A 15,871-nucleotide genomic window follows, 5' to 3' on the forward strand; every position below is an offset into this window, starting at 1 on the left:
TTGATCAGCCTGGAGCCACACCAAAACATAAACCATCTGCAGATTAAGGGGGCACAGGGTGGTTCGCAAGGTCAGGGACTTTACACCGTAATATGGTCATCTGCAACAATGTTGGGGTTGCATAATTTAAAATAAGTTGTGAGGTGTGTAGTACTACTATTTACCAGTAGTGTCAATAAAGTACAAGGTTGCGTGAACCCACTGTGTCGATAAAACAAGGTCCGGTCTCAGGACCTTCTAATTATGACACAGAATGACTGGAGAAAGGAAACATGGGTGTTAACACAGACATAGGACTAGGTTTATCAAATGGAAATGATCAGATGAAAGAAGAGAGGGCGATGGGGACCAGACAGACAAAGAAAATACCCAAAGAGTGAACCATGAAAGCACTATTCAAATACATTTTCAAGTGAGAGTATACCTGAAACTCTTCGTCCTCACCTGTGCATTGTTGCCTGGTACGACTCTGTGGTTTGTTTCAAGCACTTCTTTCTCTGGATAGGAGAAATGAACAAACAATCCATCAAAATGAAAAACTAACAATCAGATTTGATTTGTAGATGCAGTTACGTTTATATTCACAAAGTAAATTGAAAGCGCACCTAATCAAAGTGAAGTCACAGAAGAGATGAGGTCAGAACAATTGGCAGTATTGATCCACGCGCGTGATGTTCATTGAACCTGAAAACGTGAGCAAAAACAGAAACACGACAATTAACAGACAGAAGGATTCTGATTGATGGACTCTGTCCGAGTTTTCCTTGCAGTTTTTAATGTCTGCAACTTAAGATCCTGTATGGTAGACCCTGCAAGTGGAATGATAAGCCATCAAAATGAAAACGAATTGTCTTTTTAGGGTTTTTGGTTAGACATGGGGGAAACTCCTGAATATAGCATATGGTACAGTTAACTGGGTGCCAGCGGGACTGCAGCATTATAGTAGAGTCCGAGCAAAGGCAAGAGAAAAAGGCACAGGCAAACCGTGGGAGTGTTTAGCTAACCTTTGATTTGCATCTATGTTTCATGTAGTTGTCATCTAGACCTTCAAGCAAGGAGGTTAAAGTTTGCAGAAATGAATTAGGAGTGTTTATTACAAAGGTTTAATGGACTGTGAACTGTGCGTTGCGCCTTTCTAGTCTCCGACAACTCAAAGCGCGTTTTACACTACATCAGATCTCTTAACATACACTGAGTCCATTTGCTGTCATGTAAGGGGCAGCGGCTGCATATTTCTCGGAGGGCTACCCATTCTACACATTTCACGACCACTGATTGCACAGCTTTGGGAGCATTTTGGGGTGGCAGTATCACTTGCCAAGGACACTCAACAGAATCGAACCGGTCGCATCTGATTAGTGGACGACCCGCTCTAATCTCCCGAGCCACAGCGTTAATGTGGAAGTTACTGTGTGTGTGTAGGTAATGTGGATAACTGACCTGCCACAACAACGATGAAGGTGAGTTATGACGTCCCTTCTGTTTGGGCTTCACAGTAATATTCCCCTGGTGTTCAGGTCTGAAGTCAGTGATGGGTGAGAGATCGGGTCCTGAATGCTTTTGGTGAGTCTTTCATTCTCCTTGTACGAAGCAGTGTATTTAGCTGCGGGGTTAGCATCACTGCTACAGGTCAGATTGACTGAACTGTTCTCCACTATCTCAGCAGAAGGGACTCACCGACCAGAGGGAGCGCTGGAGCATCTGGAGGAAAATAAATACAACGGATTTTAGGCAAAGGAAAACGGGGTTGTGTTGAGTGCCACCTACAGGTAGGGAAACCAAAGAGAAGTCAGATCATAACACAAACAGTAGATGTCATCATTTATTTGATACTATCACTGATGAGTCCGACTTATAAGAAAAGATAAGATAATGCAAGTGTTGTGACCTCATACTCTCTTGCATTAGTCCAGATTGGGAACGTCCTCACATTATAAGCTACTCTTTTACTCCCATTATCCCGCAGCAGGCCGTGACCGCATGGACCACAACTAGAACAATAACTATATAAATGGCAGGTAGTCACTATTAGATTTTCTTGAAAATGTTTCAAAAACTATCACTGAAAACATGTGTTTTTTACTTTAGAACGTGACATTGCTTCTACCAGCCTAAATTCAAAGTTCATTTATTTATCATTCACAACACAGGGTTAAAATCAACTTTGCAAAAATGGAAACTTGCGACACAAAATCTTGTTTCTTTCTTTTTGCGTTTGTCTTTGAGAGAGAGGCAGAGAGAGAGCTCTGGTTGAGTAGTCTGGAAGCCAGTGAATCACAGAAATAACGTTAAAATTAACAATAACATTACATTTTCTGAAACACACGACAGTAATGTGGTAGTAGGTGATGTTTTTGGACACTTTTTTTGAGGGAAAAACATCAGTGAAGTTTGACCTGGCCAGTACTCCCTACTGACCCTTCTGCACACTGGAAAAGCTTAAACCCCTGCAGCGAGAGCCGATAGGGACAGTAACTTTAAACAATGTCTTTGTCACTTTCATACAGGATATATTATGTGGAGAATTTTTTAATTTCAAAGAGGAAAAAATAAATGAAAATTTAAATGGAAGAAAAAAAGTGCAGAACTTAAGAATTTCTTAAGTGAATCACGTAATATGATGGACAGGTGTCTGACAGACAGGCCTATCATTACACACAGACAGAATTTGCTGAATCTGTTTCCTCTTACTCATAATGTATTCAGACTCTCTTCTATGTGGCAGCACGTGTGCCAAGACAACCACCACCAAACACACAATTCATTGTAAAAAGCAGGAAAGTAGGAAATATTAATGTTCTGTACTCACACTGGACATCTATAAACAGAGATGAAGAGTCGATCGTGTCACATACTGATTCTCAGACTTGCAGTAGTAGTTCCCTCTGTCCCTCAGAGCTGATGGAGGTGAAATGATAGATGCCTGTTGATCTCTGAGGCAGCTTTTGCTTCTCTTTGTACCAGGTGTAAATTAGCTGCTGGGTTAGCACATCGCTACAGGTCAGAGTCACTGAACTGTTCTCCACTATCTCAGCAGAGGGACTCACTGACACAGAGGGAAGCTTGTGGAGGATCTGGAGGAGATATGTAAACAGAGATTATTGTAAGGTTAAGGATGTGTTCTATAATAGCATGTATGACATTTAAATGATTAACTGTGAATACTGTGTGTAGCAGCATTTTAGACTTTGAAGGTGGTCTGACAAATGGATGTGGTGACAGTTTAAATCTGGGTCCTCAAAAGCTGCTCAGTAAAATACAGCAGACTGTGAAAGTGAAGCAAGCAGAGCTGAAGAAAAGTAGCATGATCATAAAACACATAACTGGATCATAAGCTTAAAAAGTTGCATGATACTGTTTTAATTCACCGGATTTTACTCACATTTGACATCAATAGAGATGTATTTAAATATCGAGAAAGTTCGATTTCCTGTAGTCAGTAATACTCTCCAGAGTAGAGGACTGAATGGATCTGAAGACGACTCTGCTTCTTTACTGAGAGGTTGAGGGTCTGGATCTCCATTCTTCTTGTACCAGGTGTAATTAGCTGCTGGGTTAGCATCACTGCTACAGGTCAGATTCACTGAACTGTTCTCCACTATCTCAGCAGAGGGACTCACTGACACAGAGGGAAGCTTTGGAGAACAATGTTTTAACCATATTAAAAATACATGTAGTTATAACATGTAGTTACGTCAGTTGAAGACTGTAAAGTAAACTCACACACTGGAGGAGAGACGAGATCCCCACATCTGTTTACAGCACAGGAATAACTGTTTTCATAATCATAGGTGTTTAATTGTAAATATGAAGATGTTTGTGCTTGAACTGTCTGTCCATTTTTGTACCAGATGTAGGAAGCATCATAAGGTAGAAGATAACTGCTGTGACACCTTGCCCATTGATATGAAGATATTCTCACCTGCAGATCTGGATTTATGAAGAAGGACCAGGAATGTTATTTTAGACAAACCTGTACACACACAACATATTTATATCATTATTCATTAGGTGTTTTGAAAATAACTAACATGTAAATAAAATGTTACCTGTGACAGACAAAGTGACTCCAGGTAAACCAGTATGTTTTCCTGATGGTTGGTTTGTTATGAATCTGAACTTGTACTCAGCTGAGTCGCTCTCCTTCAGGTCTGTGATTCTCAGAGTGCACTTGTTGTTATCACAGATATTCTGCACACGACCTGAATACTCTGAGTCTGTTGTTAGATCCACAGGTCCTGTTCCTTTCAATTTAGTAAACCAGAATGTTTTCTGAACTGTTAACCAGGATGGGTATCTGTATGTGCAGCTCATTTCCACTGTTGATCCTTTTGAGGCACAGATCTCAGTAGAAGTGTAAGTCACTCCCCAGCTATTCTGACCCTGTATCACTGTAACACAGAGCAGAGCAGAAACTACAATCAGACTCAAAACAACATCAGTAGGTTGGAAATGATGAACCGGGGACGGCTGCACCGCGGCCGCTAGAGCTGACAAGCAGGGGCCACAAACTAGCAAATCTGAAATGGACCAAAACAGTGTCGACATTACAGAGCTAAATAAAGTAAAACAGCCAAAACCAAAACAAGTAGCTGAAAGACACAAAAACACTGTGTAGAACTGAGAGGAACTGCAGAGTCAGGTAATAATTCTCTGTGGCTTCATTTACTACAAGCAACACCTTCCACGTTATACAGTCAGTTTAAACCAACTGTTCACGTATACATAATCATTTGCTCAAATATTTCTGTTATCCATGTCATTTTTTTGCAAGTGAAAGATTCATATTACTTTGTATTTCCTGTATTAATGATGCTATTATGAAGCTAACAGCCTCTATATTCATCATATTTACTGCAAATACAGAAGTTGAGTTTAGAGGAAGTCAGAACGATGCAGGAAGTTCCACAGAACAAATTATTTTATTCAACAAAGTATTTTGAAGATTGTTTCTTCATGTACAGTCACTACTTATCCACACTAACAACTTTCATAGTGCACAACACCTCAGTTTATAAAGTTTATAATGTTACGGTATCAGTGTACAGAGAAGCTGCTGGTGTAAAAACAGACACAGCTCTCTGTTTGTCGTCATGTAAAGACTTCAATTCAAAGAAAGACAGGAGATCACACCACACTGCATAACATCACACATCAAATGTTTTTATTTACTTTAAACACACCTTCCTCTGAATTTCTGAAGGGTGCTAACTGCTTTACAGTATAAATGTAGATGTACAGTACCTTGTACAGAGAGAAGGAAGACAACAAATACACTCGCTGGTGCTGTTAAACTCATGGCTGCTCCTCACGTATCGTTAAATCAGCAGGTCGATCACATGAGAAATACTGTGTGTCAGTTAATCACAATAAATGTGTCTGCATCAGAGAGAGAGGCTCCTGTCTTCAAAGACAGTTTGTCACTCTGTGGTCGGTGCAGTTGTGTTTAACACATTTTGTGGTCTTAACAAGCAGCCTGGCTTCCTTCCTCTTTATGTTATTAGTATGCATGAAGAGACAAATGCTGAAGTTGAAATGAAGAAAAAAATCCTGTTATTATGCAAATTAAGAATAGAGTTCTTCAAATACAGTTCATGGAAATACAGAGAGAGTCATTTTGTGACCTGATAGTGCATCTGACATTTTCTTTTCTTCTTTTGAAATGTTGTTAAACCATTGTTTAGGGAATCTAAAGTTGTATGTGGGTGGCACGGAGATGCAGTGGTAGCACAGCAAGAAGGCTCCTGGTTTCGAATGGAGTTTGCATGTGACGGGTCAAAAAATTGGTCAGCTTAGATGTCTTGGTCTCCGGCAGAGACCAAGTCCGATTTCTGCTTCAATCAGTCATATTGTATTAAGTCTTCAAGACAAGACGCAGGATTCATCAAAGTTCGCTGTAGATTAGCTTTATTATCTTCACAGACAAACAAAGCCTGAGTCCCCCATGGATAGACTGATCTATCTGTCTCTAAACATTTCCTTTTATACCCTCAAATGTTATACACCCATGGCATAAAATCAGCCCTTTTTAAAAAAGAATTCTATCTATGACATAATGGTGCAACTCTCCGGTGCCTCCGTGGAACTTTGGGGATTTTTCCCTGCATCTACATTTTTCCAGTCCATATCACCCTGTCGTGTTGCTATGCCTGTTTTGTAACGTCATTCACACACTGTTCAACCTGAGCCACTATCGCACAGTCAGGCTTTGTGCCTGTCTTTACTGCCCTCACTATGCATCTCTCCTTTGCTGACCTTCTTTCAAGATGACATCATTAGAGGCCCGCTTGCCTATGTTTTTTTGTCTAGCAGCCACTATTCTCATTTTTGGTACACCGTTAAACCATAGATGGTTCTTACTGTATTTTTTAAAACACATTCCTGCTGTAAAAGTGTTACCACATTTACTACATGCTACGTAGACATCAAAAATGTTACAGCATTCACTACGCATCTTGATTACCACATACTTTTGCTTGGTTCACCCCTCTTACCATAATGCTGATTACAAAAATGATTATGTCAAACCCAACTTTATCTGTGCAGTCTTGTGCTCATATCATGCATAACAATGTGTTCTGAGTTCCCTTGCCCCTCTACTTCAAACTATATATGTGTCAAAGCAAGGATTATATATGTGTGAAGATAAGAATCACTCGAAAGCCAAAGAATTATTTACGGTACGGAGCCCCTAAAGGGACATGGAAAAAAAAAAAGTGAAACGTTTCTAGTGAGCACAAGATACTTTCTCGTGCGCACCAGAAAAGTATCTCGTGCTCACAAGAAAGTATCTCGTGCGCACAAGAAAGTATCTCGTGCTCACGAGAAACCTTGGGTTAAGCACAGGCAGTTGGAGAGAGGGCTGGCTCAATTCGTGGCAGCGGCAGCTAGTAGTGGCATTTAAATGCCGCGGCAGCTGCCAGTGTCTGAGACAGCTGCCACGGACCTGCCACGGCAGCTGCTGGTGTTATGGGCATCTGTTTTTAATTTTATTTTAACAGTCGGCAGAGTGTATTAGCCTCGTTGGTAATAGCTAGTTGGTATTACGTGAGTTCTGCATTAATTTGCAATGGTTTGTAATTAATCTTCAACTGCTGCGTGTGTGGGTGTGTGTGGGTGTGTGTCACGACATTGCTGGTATCTGAGGCAGCTGCCACCACCTTAGCTGCAGGTCCGTAGCAACCGACACACACCGACACACCGACACACACACACACAACACACCACACACAGCGGCAGGTCCGTGGCAGCGCCGCGGCATTTAAGTATTTCCCTGATGAAAGGTTTGTTATGATTCTGAACTTGTACTCACTAGCGAGTCGCTCTCTCTCAGGTCTGTGATTCTCAGAGTGCACTTGTTGTTATCACAGATAGTTGTGCACACGACCTGAATACTCTGAGTCTGTTGTTAGATCCACATTTGTTCTTCTTAAACCAGAAAGTCTTGAACTGTAATCATAGTAATATACCCTCAGTGGATATGTGTATTTGCAGTTCATTTCCACTGTTGATCCTTTTGAGGCACAGATCTCAGTAGAAGTGTAAGTCACTCTCCAGCCATTCTGACCCTGTATCACTGTAACACAGAGCAGAGCAGAAACTACAATCAGACTCAAAACAACATCAGGAGATTCACTGAAAACAGCTGCTGCTGCTGCTTCTGGAAACAATGAAACCGGACACGGCGTCAAGCTGCACAGAGCAGTCTGAATAGCGAGTCTGACGCAGAAACAGCACAGAGAATCAGCTGAATTTTCAAAATAAAACCCTGTGCAGACTCCTGATCATCAAAACAAGCAAAGGGGAAACAATTTAACTAGCCTGGTACTCATAGTAAGACACATAACTAATCTAAGCAAGGACAAAGTAGCAAAGTCAGGTGGACAGAAAGCTCTGCATCTGAATAAACCCTGGTGTGTATGAAGCTGCACAGAGAACAGACCAAAACAGTGTCCCAGCCGGACATCACAGAGCTGAAATAAAGTAAAAACAGCAAAACCAAAACAAGTAGCTGAAAGACACAAAAACACTGTGTAGAACTAGAGGAACTGGAGAGTCAGGTAATAATCTTGTGGCTTCATTACTACAAGCAACACCTTCCACGTTATACAGTCAGTTTAAACCAACTGTTAATATAAAAATATTCATTAGTTCATCAGCATAATGTTTGTTATTCATGCAATGTGAAAGACAAGCACCTGACCACTTTGTATTTCGTATTAATGGAGCTATCATGAAGCCATAACAGCCTCTATTCATCAATTTACTGCAAATACAGAAGTTGAGTTCAAGAGAAAGTCAGAACGATGCAGGAAGTCCACAGAACAAATTATTTTATCAACAAATTATTAGAAGATTGTTCTTCATGTACAGTCACTACTTATCCACACTAACAACTTTCATGTTGCACAACAACCTCAGTTTATAAAGGGTATAATGTTACGGTATAGTGTACAGAGAAGCCTGCTGGTGTAAAAACAGACACAGCTCTCTGTTTGTCGTCAGGTAAAGACTCAATTCAAAGAAAGACAGAGATCACACCACACGGCATAACATCACACATCAAATGTTTTTATTTACTTTAAACACACCTTCCTCTGAATTTCTGAGGGTGCTAACTGCTTACAGTATAAATGTAGATGTACAGTACCTGTGTACAGAGAGAAGGAAGACGACAAATACACTCGCTGGTGCTGTTAAACTCATGGCTGCTCCTCACGTATCGTTAAATCAGCAGGTCGATCACAAGAAATATGGTGTGCAGTTAATCACAATAAATGTGTCTGCATCAAAAAGAGAGGATCCTGTCTTCAAAGACAGTTTGTGTCACTCTGTGTGTCGGTGCAGTTGTGTTTAACACATTTTGTGGTCTTAAAAAGCAGCCTGGCTTCCTTCCTCTTTAGTGTTATTAGATGCATGAAGAGACAAATGCTGAAGTTGAAATGAAGAAAAAAACCGGTTATTATGCAAATTAAGAATAGAGTTCTTCAAATACAGTCATGGAAATACAGAGAGAGTCATTTGTGACCTGATAGTGCATCTGACATTTCTTTCTTCTTCTTTTGAAAGGTTGTTAAACCATTGTTAGGGAGTCTAAAGGGTATGTGGGTGGCACGGTGATGCAGTGGTAGCACAGCAAGAAGGTTCCTGGTTTCGAATGGAGTTTGCATGTGACGGGTCAAAAATTGGTCAGCTTAGATGTCTTGGTCCCCGCCAGAGACCAAATCCGATTTCTGCTTCAATCAGTCAAATTGATTAAGTCTTCAAGACAAGACGCAGGATTCATCAAAGTTGGCTGTAGATGAGCTTTATTATCTTCACAGACAAACAAAGCCTGAGTCCCCCATGGATAGACTGATCTATCTGTCTCTAAACATCTCCTTTTATACCCTCAAAGTGTTATACACCCTTGGCATAAAATCAGCCCTTTTTAAAAAAAATTTTCTATCTATGACATAAGGGGTGCAACTCTCAGGTTCCCCGTGGAACTTGGGAATTTTTCCCTGCATCTACATTTTTCCAGGCCATACACCCTCGTTCGTCGTTTGCTATGCCTGTTTTGTAACGTCATTCACACACTGTTCAACCTGAGCCACTATCGCACAGTCAGGCTTTGTGCCTGTCTTTACTGCCCTCACTATGCATCTCTCCTTTGCTGACCTTCTTTCAAGATGACATCATTAGAGGCCCGCTTGCCTATGTTTTTTGTCTAGCAGCCACTATTCTCATTTTTCATACACCGTTAAACCATAGATGCTTCTTACTCATTCCTCCTGTAAAAAAAAAAATTTACTACATGCTACGTAGACATCAAAAATGTTACAGCATTCACTACGCATCTTGATTACCACATACTTTTGCTTGGTTCACCCCTCTTACCATAATGCTGATTACAAAAATGATTATGTCAAACCCAACTTTATCTGTGCAGTCTTGTGCTCATATCATGCATAACAATGTGTTCTGAGTTCCCTTGCCCCTCTACTTCAAACTATATATGTGTCAAAGCAAGGATTATATATATGTGAAGATAAGAATCACTCGAAAGCCAAAGAATTATATACGTGTTAAAATAAAAAGCACAAAGGATTATATACGTGTTTAAAATGAAAATCAAGCTTGAAAGCACAAAGATCGAAGGCCTAAAGACACAACTGAGGTAGGTGCACTTATATCATTAATGTAGACAGATGGTGCAGTCCAGGTGAAATAATACAAATGTGGTCCATGAGAACAAGTTAGTAAAGTTAAAAGTTTACCATGTTTGCATGCTAACATTTGGTAATTAGTAGTTAACAATAGGATGATCGGAAGTTCTTCAGTTTTGTACCCTCATAAGCCAAAGTTTATAAGTTATTATTAAGAATTTTCTATCCTTAGGTTACACAAGGTCACATGTGGGTCTTCTGATGAACTGAGAGTTTCTCTAATTCTCCTTGGCCAAGCGTCAATAAATAATACAGCATAAGACATCAGAGGCTCCTGAACACTTTCTTCCCACCTGACCTCACCATTGACCTTTGACTTCAGCAATTTCTACACAACAATTGTGATTTTGTTACTCAAAACATTCGGGGTCACCAGGGCAGCAGCATTCATCTGCTAGGCATCACAAATATCTCAATGGCAATGCATACAATAGTTGTAGGGATGTTGTTTGGAACATGCATAACAACAGGGACGTATCACCACTAGCACCAGGAGTACAAAGTTTTAGTCAACCGTTGATTTTAATCTGAGCTTTGATTAAATTAAAAGGCCTTAACCAGATGTTCATCTGACCTGAAGCTTATAGTTCAGATGTTATAAAAAAAGATAAAATATTGTGTCTAATTCATGTACATTTCATACCATAAATACATTTTGTGTACTAAAATGTTAAAACTTGAATAAACATTCATGTTATAATGGTTAAATGATAGTCTTACTCTCTATATGATGATTTACAAAAGGTTTATTGTTGTATAAAATACATCATGACAGATAAGTAGTGAAAACAAAATGAAAACGTCCACTTATTTAACAGAATGGAGACTAATCTTTCATTAATATATGACCACAGTTTCCAAGATAATGTATAATAAATCTCAGAATTACAATAATTATTCCTGTGTGTTGTATAAGTAATGCTCTTCCTGCTTGGCAGCGTTTGCCTGACAATCAGCCGGTGTCTTTTGGGTTAGCTGCATGGTCGTCAGCTGGAGCCACTGCTCGATGTCTCGCCCCCTTACCAGTTCAGAGGATAGAATAGACTCACTATAGCACTTCCATGGATGTTGATTTTTTTTACACGGCTAAGATATGTCTTTACGCTGACCCTGTCCACAGCAGTGACAGGGAGCTCTATTTGCTTCTCTAAACTAGGGGCGCGCTGACTATGCATATATACCTCACACAACCTCCACATCAAAACACCCAAACTATCCCTTTAACCATTCTTGGCTTTGTATACTGCAATGTACAATTTTATACTGCAGTATCTTTTCAAGTTAAAGACTTCTGTTTAATTTAATATCAATCAAAAAGTGAAATAAAACAGTGACCAACCTTGTCCACTTATTAGCTTATTAGATGCTGAACAGACAGAACACTGTATAACAATTGTATAACTAAATAATACAAAAGATATGTCACCTTCAAGCAGCAACCTCTGTGGCTGGGAAGTAAGGCCAATGCAGGCGTGCCAAAAACTGCAGTTCCTAATTTTTTACTCACCCATAATTGACTGGTTAGCAACTTTAACAGATTAACAGGCTTCATTCAGAGATTAAGCTGTGAGAATAAGGTCACGTGTCTTGAGGTCCTCAGCAGTATTAGTTGTTTGTCTTTGATTGGGAACAGTAGGTGCCAGTCTATCTAAACACTGTGGTGGCCAGGGTCAAAGAGACCTATTGCTGCCTTCCTAGTCATAATAGATAGCTTGCCGTTGACGTTCCAATCTGCGTAAACAGACATCTGTGTCTCCAGACTAGAATATGATGACAATAACACCTCCATGAGTAAAAGCATATACAGTAAAGCATGTATAGTATTTGTGGTGTTATCTTTTGGTTTAAAGTCTATCCACCAGCACAAGTTCGGCAGAATGTGAGACCGACTCAGGCACTTCTGATGAACTTTGAGAGTGTCTCAATACAGCATAAGACATCAGAGGTATACTGAACACTTTCTTCCTTCCTGACATCACTATTGACCTTCAGCAATTTCTCCACAACAATATCAATGAGAATTTTAGTTTTCTGCGTGTAGGCAAGAGACGAGTGGAGTGGTCAGGTGAGGCGTGGCCTGCAATGACAAGAATTTTTTTTTAAATCACAAAAATCATGACTATCAGGTTCAATAAAGCAAAGATTTCACCTGTAAGTTACATTTTTCATCGATTGTTCTTTGAGAGAACAAAGCCATGTGTTATATATATAATGGGCAGGTTATGTTGACAAGTGACAATTGCCATTGCTTTAAGCTAAAAGATAACATTGGCATACTAATATTCTCATTATGGCAATGCTGACATGCTAATGTTAATCCAGTATTATTTTAGGCTTGCAAAACATTTCTTAACTATATTTTCATGGTTACTGTTGTCAAAGCTATTACAGTTTATCCCACATTTCACAGCAATCCATTAAATAGTTGAAGATTTTTCTTTCTGCGCCATAGACGTCGACCATATAGTGACACTAGAGGAAAAGATAGTGGATCACCAAAGTCAGTAGGATTTAGCTCTTAGCAATGGACAGACAATGGTTGATTGAAGTTGCCGTACCTAAAGCCATGCTGCTAATGTAGCTAAAACACCGCATACTGAACTTCTCTTCCTCACCTGTGTCTCATCTCTGTACAGCCTCATAACGTTGATTGGACATCCTGTATTCTCCTAATTGGCGACTTAATAAAAAAATAAACAAAAACGATTAAATTCATCAATGCTTGTATTGAACAAATGGGTGGGAAAAGGCTATTAGTAAACATTATCATGGTGATACAGAAGTGCTCACCTTTTCCATAGGAAGATGAGGAGGATGAGGATGAAGAGAAGAATGACAAATATGGCACAACTGAATTTTTTGCCTGATATTTGTGCACCTGTGGAAACAGTGAAGATTCATTAGGGAGTTACAGGATGTTTGTGTACGTCCAATACACTGTGTTCTGAATACTTTTTGAATGCATGTAAAGGCTGCATAGTCACATTTTTGATTTGCAAAAATCTCTCACACCACTGATCACTGCTGCTGTTTCACCTTGATTTCTAAGAGTTTATGATTTTGAGTGTCAACCAATCTCGGAACACATCGACTATCTTTTGACCATGATTTAGCCTCTGGAGGCGACAGCCAGAGTTTCCTGTAGCCAGTAAATTTTCAGAAAACAGATAACGGAAATCTGGCCAAGGCTTTCTCTGCAGTCCAATTAGCAACTTAATAATAATAATAATACATTTTATTTGAAAGCACTTTTCAGGGTACTCAAAGACACTTTACAGAGAAGAACATTGAATCATCAAAAACAATATAAGACAGTACCCCAAAATTCACATTAGACATTAAAGTCTTGATACACATGAAGACGTTTAAGCTAAACTCAAAGATCTACAACAACTTTAATTAAGCACCAGGTCCTTTTATTATAAGGAAGTGTCAGTAATCAGTAACATGTAAAATTAATGTTTACTAAATTAACACTTGTTCAGGTAGAGTCAAATACAGTGTGATGGAGTCCATGATCAAATCTGTAGTGAATGGGTATGTTTGTAGATCTACAAGTATAACTGACCTGCCACAACAATCAGATGTAAGGTGGAGTTGTGACGTCCTCTTCTGTTCTGGGCTTCACAGTAATAATTCCCACTGTGTTCAGGTCTGAAGTCAGTGATGGTGAAGATCTGTCCTGATGCTTTTGGTGAGTCTTCATTCTCCTTGTACCAGGTGTATTTAGCTGCTGGGTTAGCATCACTGCTACAGTTCAGAGTCACTGAACTGTTCTCCACTATCTCAGCAGAGGGACTCACTGACACAGAGGGAAGCTTTGGAGGATCTGAAGGATGACAATTCATCAGTATTTAATTATACTTCATAAATTGTTTGCCAAAAGGAAAGTGTTTTGAGTTTGACCTCATTTTTATTAATAACCAATTTTTTATCAGGTCAACAGATACTTCTGATGATGCGTATAAGATATATTTTTAATTTGGGGAGGCGACACATAGACAAATTATTCTTTAAAGACACATTTTAAAATTTTTGGAACAATTTTTCTCTGATGTCTGTGCCCTGTCTGGAGCCAGCGTACTGAAAAGAGGAAGGAATGTGCCTCACAGTGTCTCTAAAGCTGACTAATTCACACATACTTAATTTCTGCAAAATGTGCAAGAAACAACGCTTATCGTTTCTGCCTACCCATTTTAGAGTGTGCAAAAGATGTAGTTCATAAACACTTCCCACCAATGTTTTTGGCCAAAAAAAGTCTTTTGTAATAATGGTATAAATTCAAATTTTCTGATCCGATTTTTAATCTTTGATACTAGTACAAAGGGATGGTAGTGTGTATGTCTCAAGTACTTTAAAAAGAAAGAGAATAAAGTAAGCCATTGCTCTAAAAGAAATAAAAAAGCAAAGTTGAAATAAAGCAACAAAAAAAAAAGGTGTAGCAAAGGTTTAAAAAATGTGTCAGTTTATAAGTCAAACAAGTTGCTATGAGACGACAAAACAGTCGTAGTATCTTTTTGGCCTTGTGGTCTAAGAGGAACCTAACACCTCTCTCCTCCCACGTTTCCTTCCCGTACTCTGTGGTGTTAAAACAGCAACACTGACGATACACCCATCACTTCTCAAAATGTAGTTTTAATCCACTGTCATAAGTCATCTGTTGATGTTACACTCACACTGGACATCTATAAACAGAGATGAAGAGTCGATCTGTCCATGTTGATTCTCAGACTTGCAGTAGTAGTTCCCTCTGTCCTCAGAGCTGATGGAGGTGAAATGATAGATGCCTGTTGATCTCTGAGGCAGCTTTTGCTTCTCTTTGTACCAGGTGTATTTAGCTGCTGGGTGAGCATCACTGCTACAGGTCAGAGTCACTGAACTGTTCTCCACTATCTCAGCAGAGGGACTCACTGACACAGAGGGAAGCTTTGGAGGATCTGGAGGAGATATGTAAACAGAGATTATTGTAGGTTAAGGATGTGTTCCTTTTAGACTTTAAAGGTGGTCTGACAAATGGATGTGTGACCGTTTAAATCTGGGTCTCAAAAGCTGCTCAGTGAATTACAGCAGACTGTTTCACTCACATTTCACATTAACAGAGATGGATTCAGATGTCCTCCTCCCCAGCTCGTTCTCAGCTGTACAGTAATACTCTCCAGAGTCAGAGGACTGGATGGATCTGAAGACAAGCTCTGCTTCTTTACTGAGAGGATGAAGGTCTGGACCTCCATTCTTCTTGTACCAGGTGTATTTAGCTGCTGGGTGAGCATCACTGCTACAGGTCAGAGTCACTGAACTGCCTGTTGTGCATTCACTAGACGGACTCACCAACACAGACACAAACTGGGGAGCATCTGGAGGTGAAGTTACAAACATAAAATACCTTTAAGATGAGTGTATCATAGGAAAGACTATATTTTAATTTCTAATATTTCATAACACATAAATGGTTTCTCAAAAATAAACATTTTCTGTCTCTTTTTTAACATTTAGTTTCAGCCTATACAGCATTAGACTAGACTTTTAAAATTCGTGAAATTATCCACCTCATGGTGGCAGCAGCCATACAAGTTTAAAATAAAAGGATTGTCAGAGAAGCTGAATATTTAAAATTCTTCTTGTTGTCGGAATTAAATAAGTTATTAAAGGAGGTGAAAATTTTG

At 39.5% G+C, this 15,871-nt stretch overlaps 1 protein-coding gene across 11 annotated transcripts in view; it reads right to left on the reverse strand.

Annotated features, from left to right (window-relative positions):
* LOC104939516 (B-cell receptor CD22) overlaps positions 1–15,871 on the reverse strand; it is a 509,789-nt gene that overhangs the window by 72,688 nt on the left and 421,230 nt on the right. Inside the window, exons 1-2 of one of the 11 annotated variants that reach the window (XM_027283231.1) lie at positions 5,245–5,677; positions 4,304–4,391 (exon numbers count right to left, since the gene is read on the reverse strand). The exons of 9 other annotated variants lie outside the window; for them this stretch is intronic. In XM_027283231.1, coding sequence (XP_027139032.1) covers positions 4,304–4,391; positions 5,245–5,299 — 143 coding nt within the window. In that variant the 5' untranslated portion in view covers positions 5,300–5,677. Of the gene's footprint in view, positions 1–4,303; positions 4,392–5,244; positions 5,678–15,871 lie in introns of those variants that run through there. One more of the 11 variants, XM_027283230.1, reaches the window with a different exon arrangement.

This window comes from Larimichthys crocea, chromosome X (assembly GCF_000972845.2).
Source record: "Larimichthys crocea isolate SSNF chromosome X, L_crocea_2.0, whole genome shotgun sequence".
In the NCBI taxonomy this organism is placed as follows: domain Eukaryota; kingdom Metazoa; phylum Chordata; class Actinopteri; family Sciaenidae; genus Larimichthys; species Larimichthys crocea.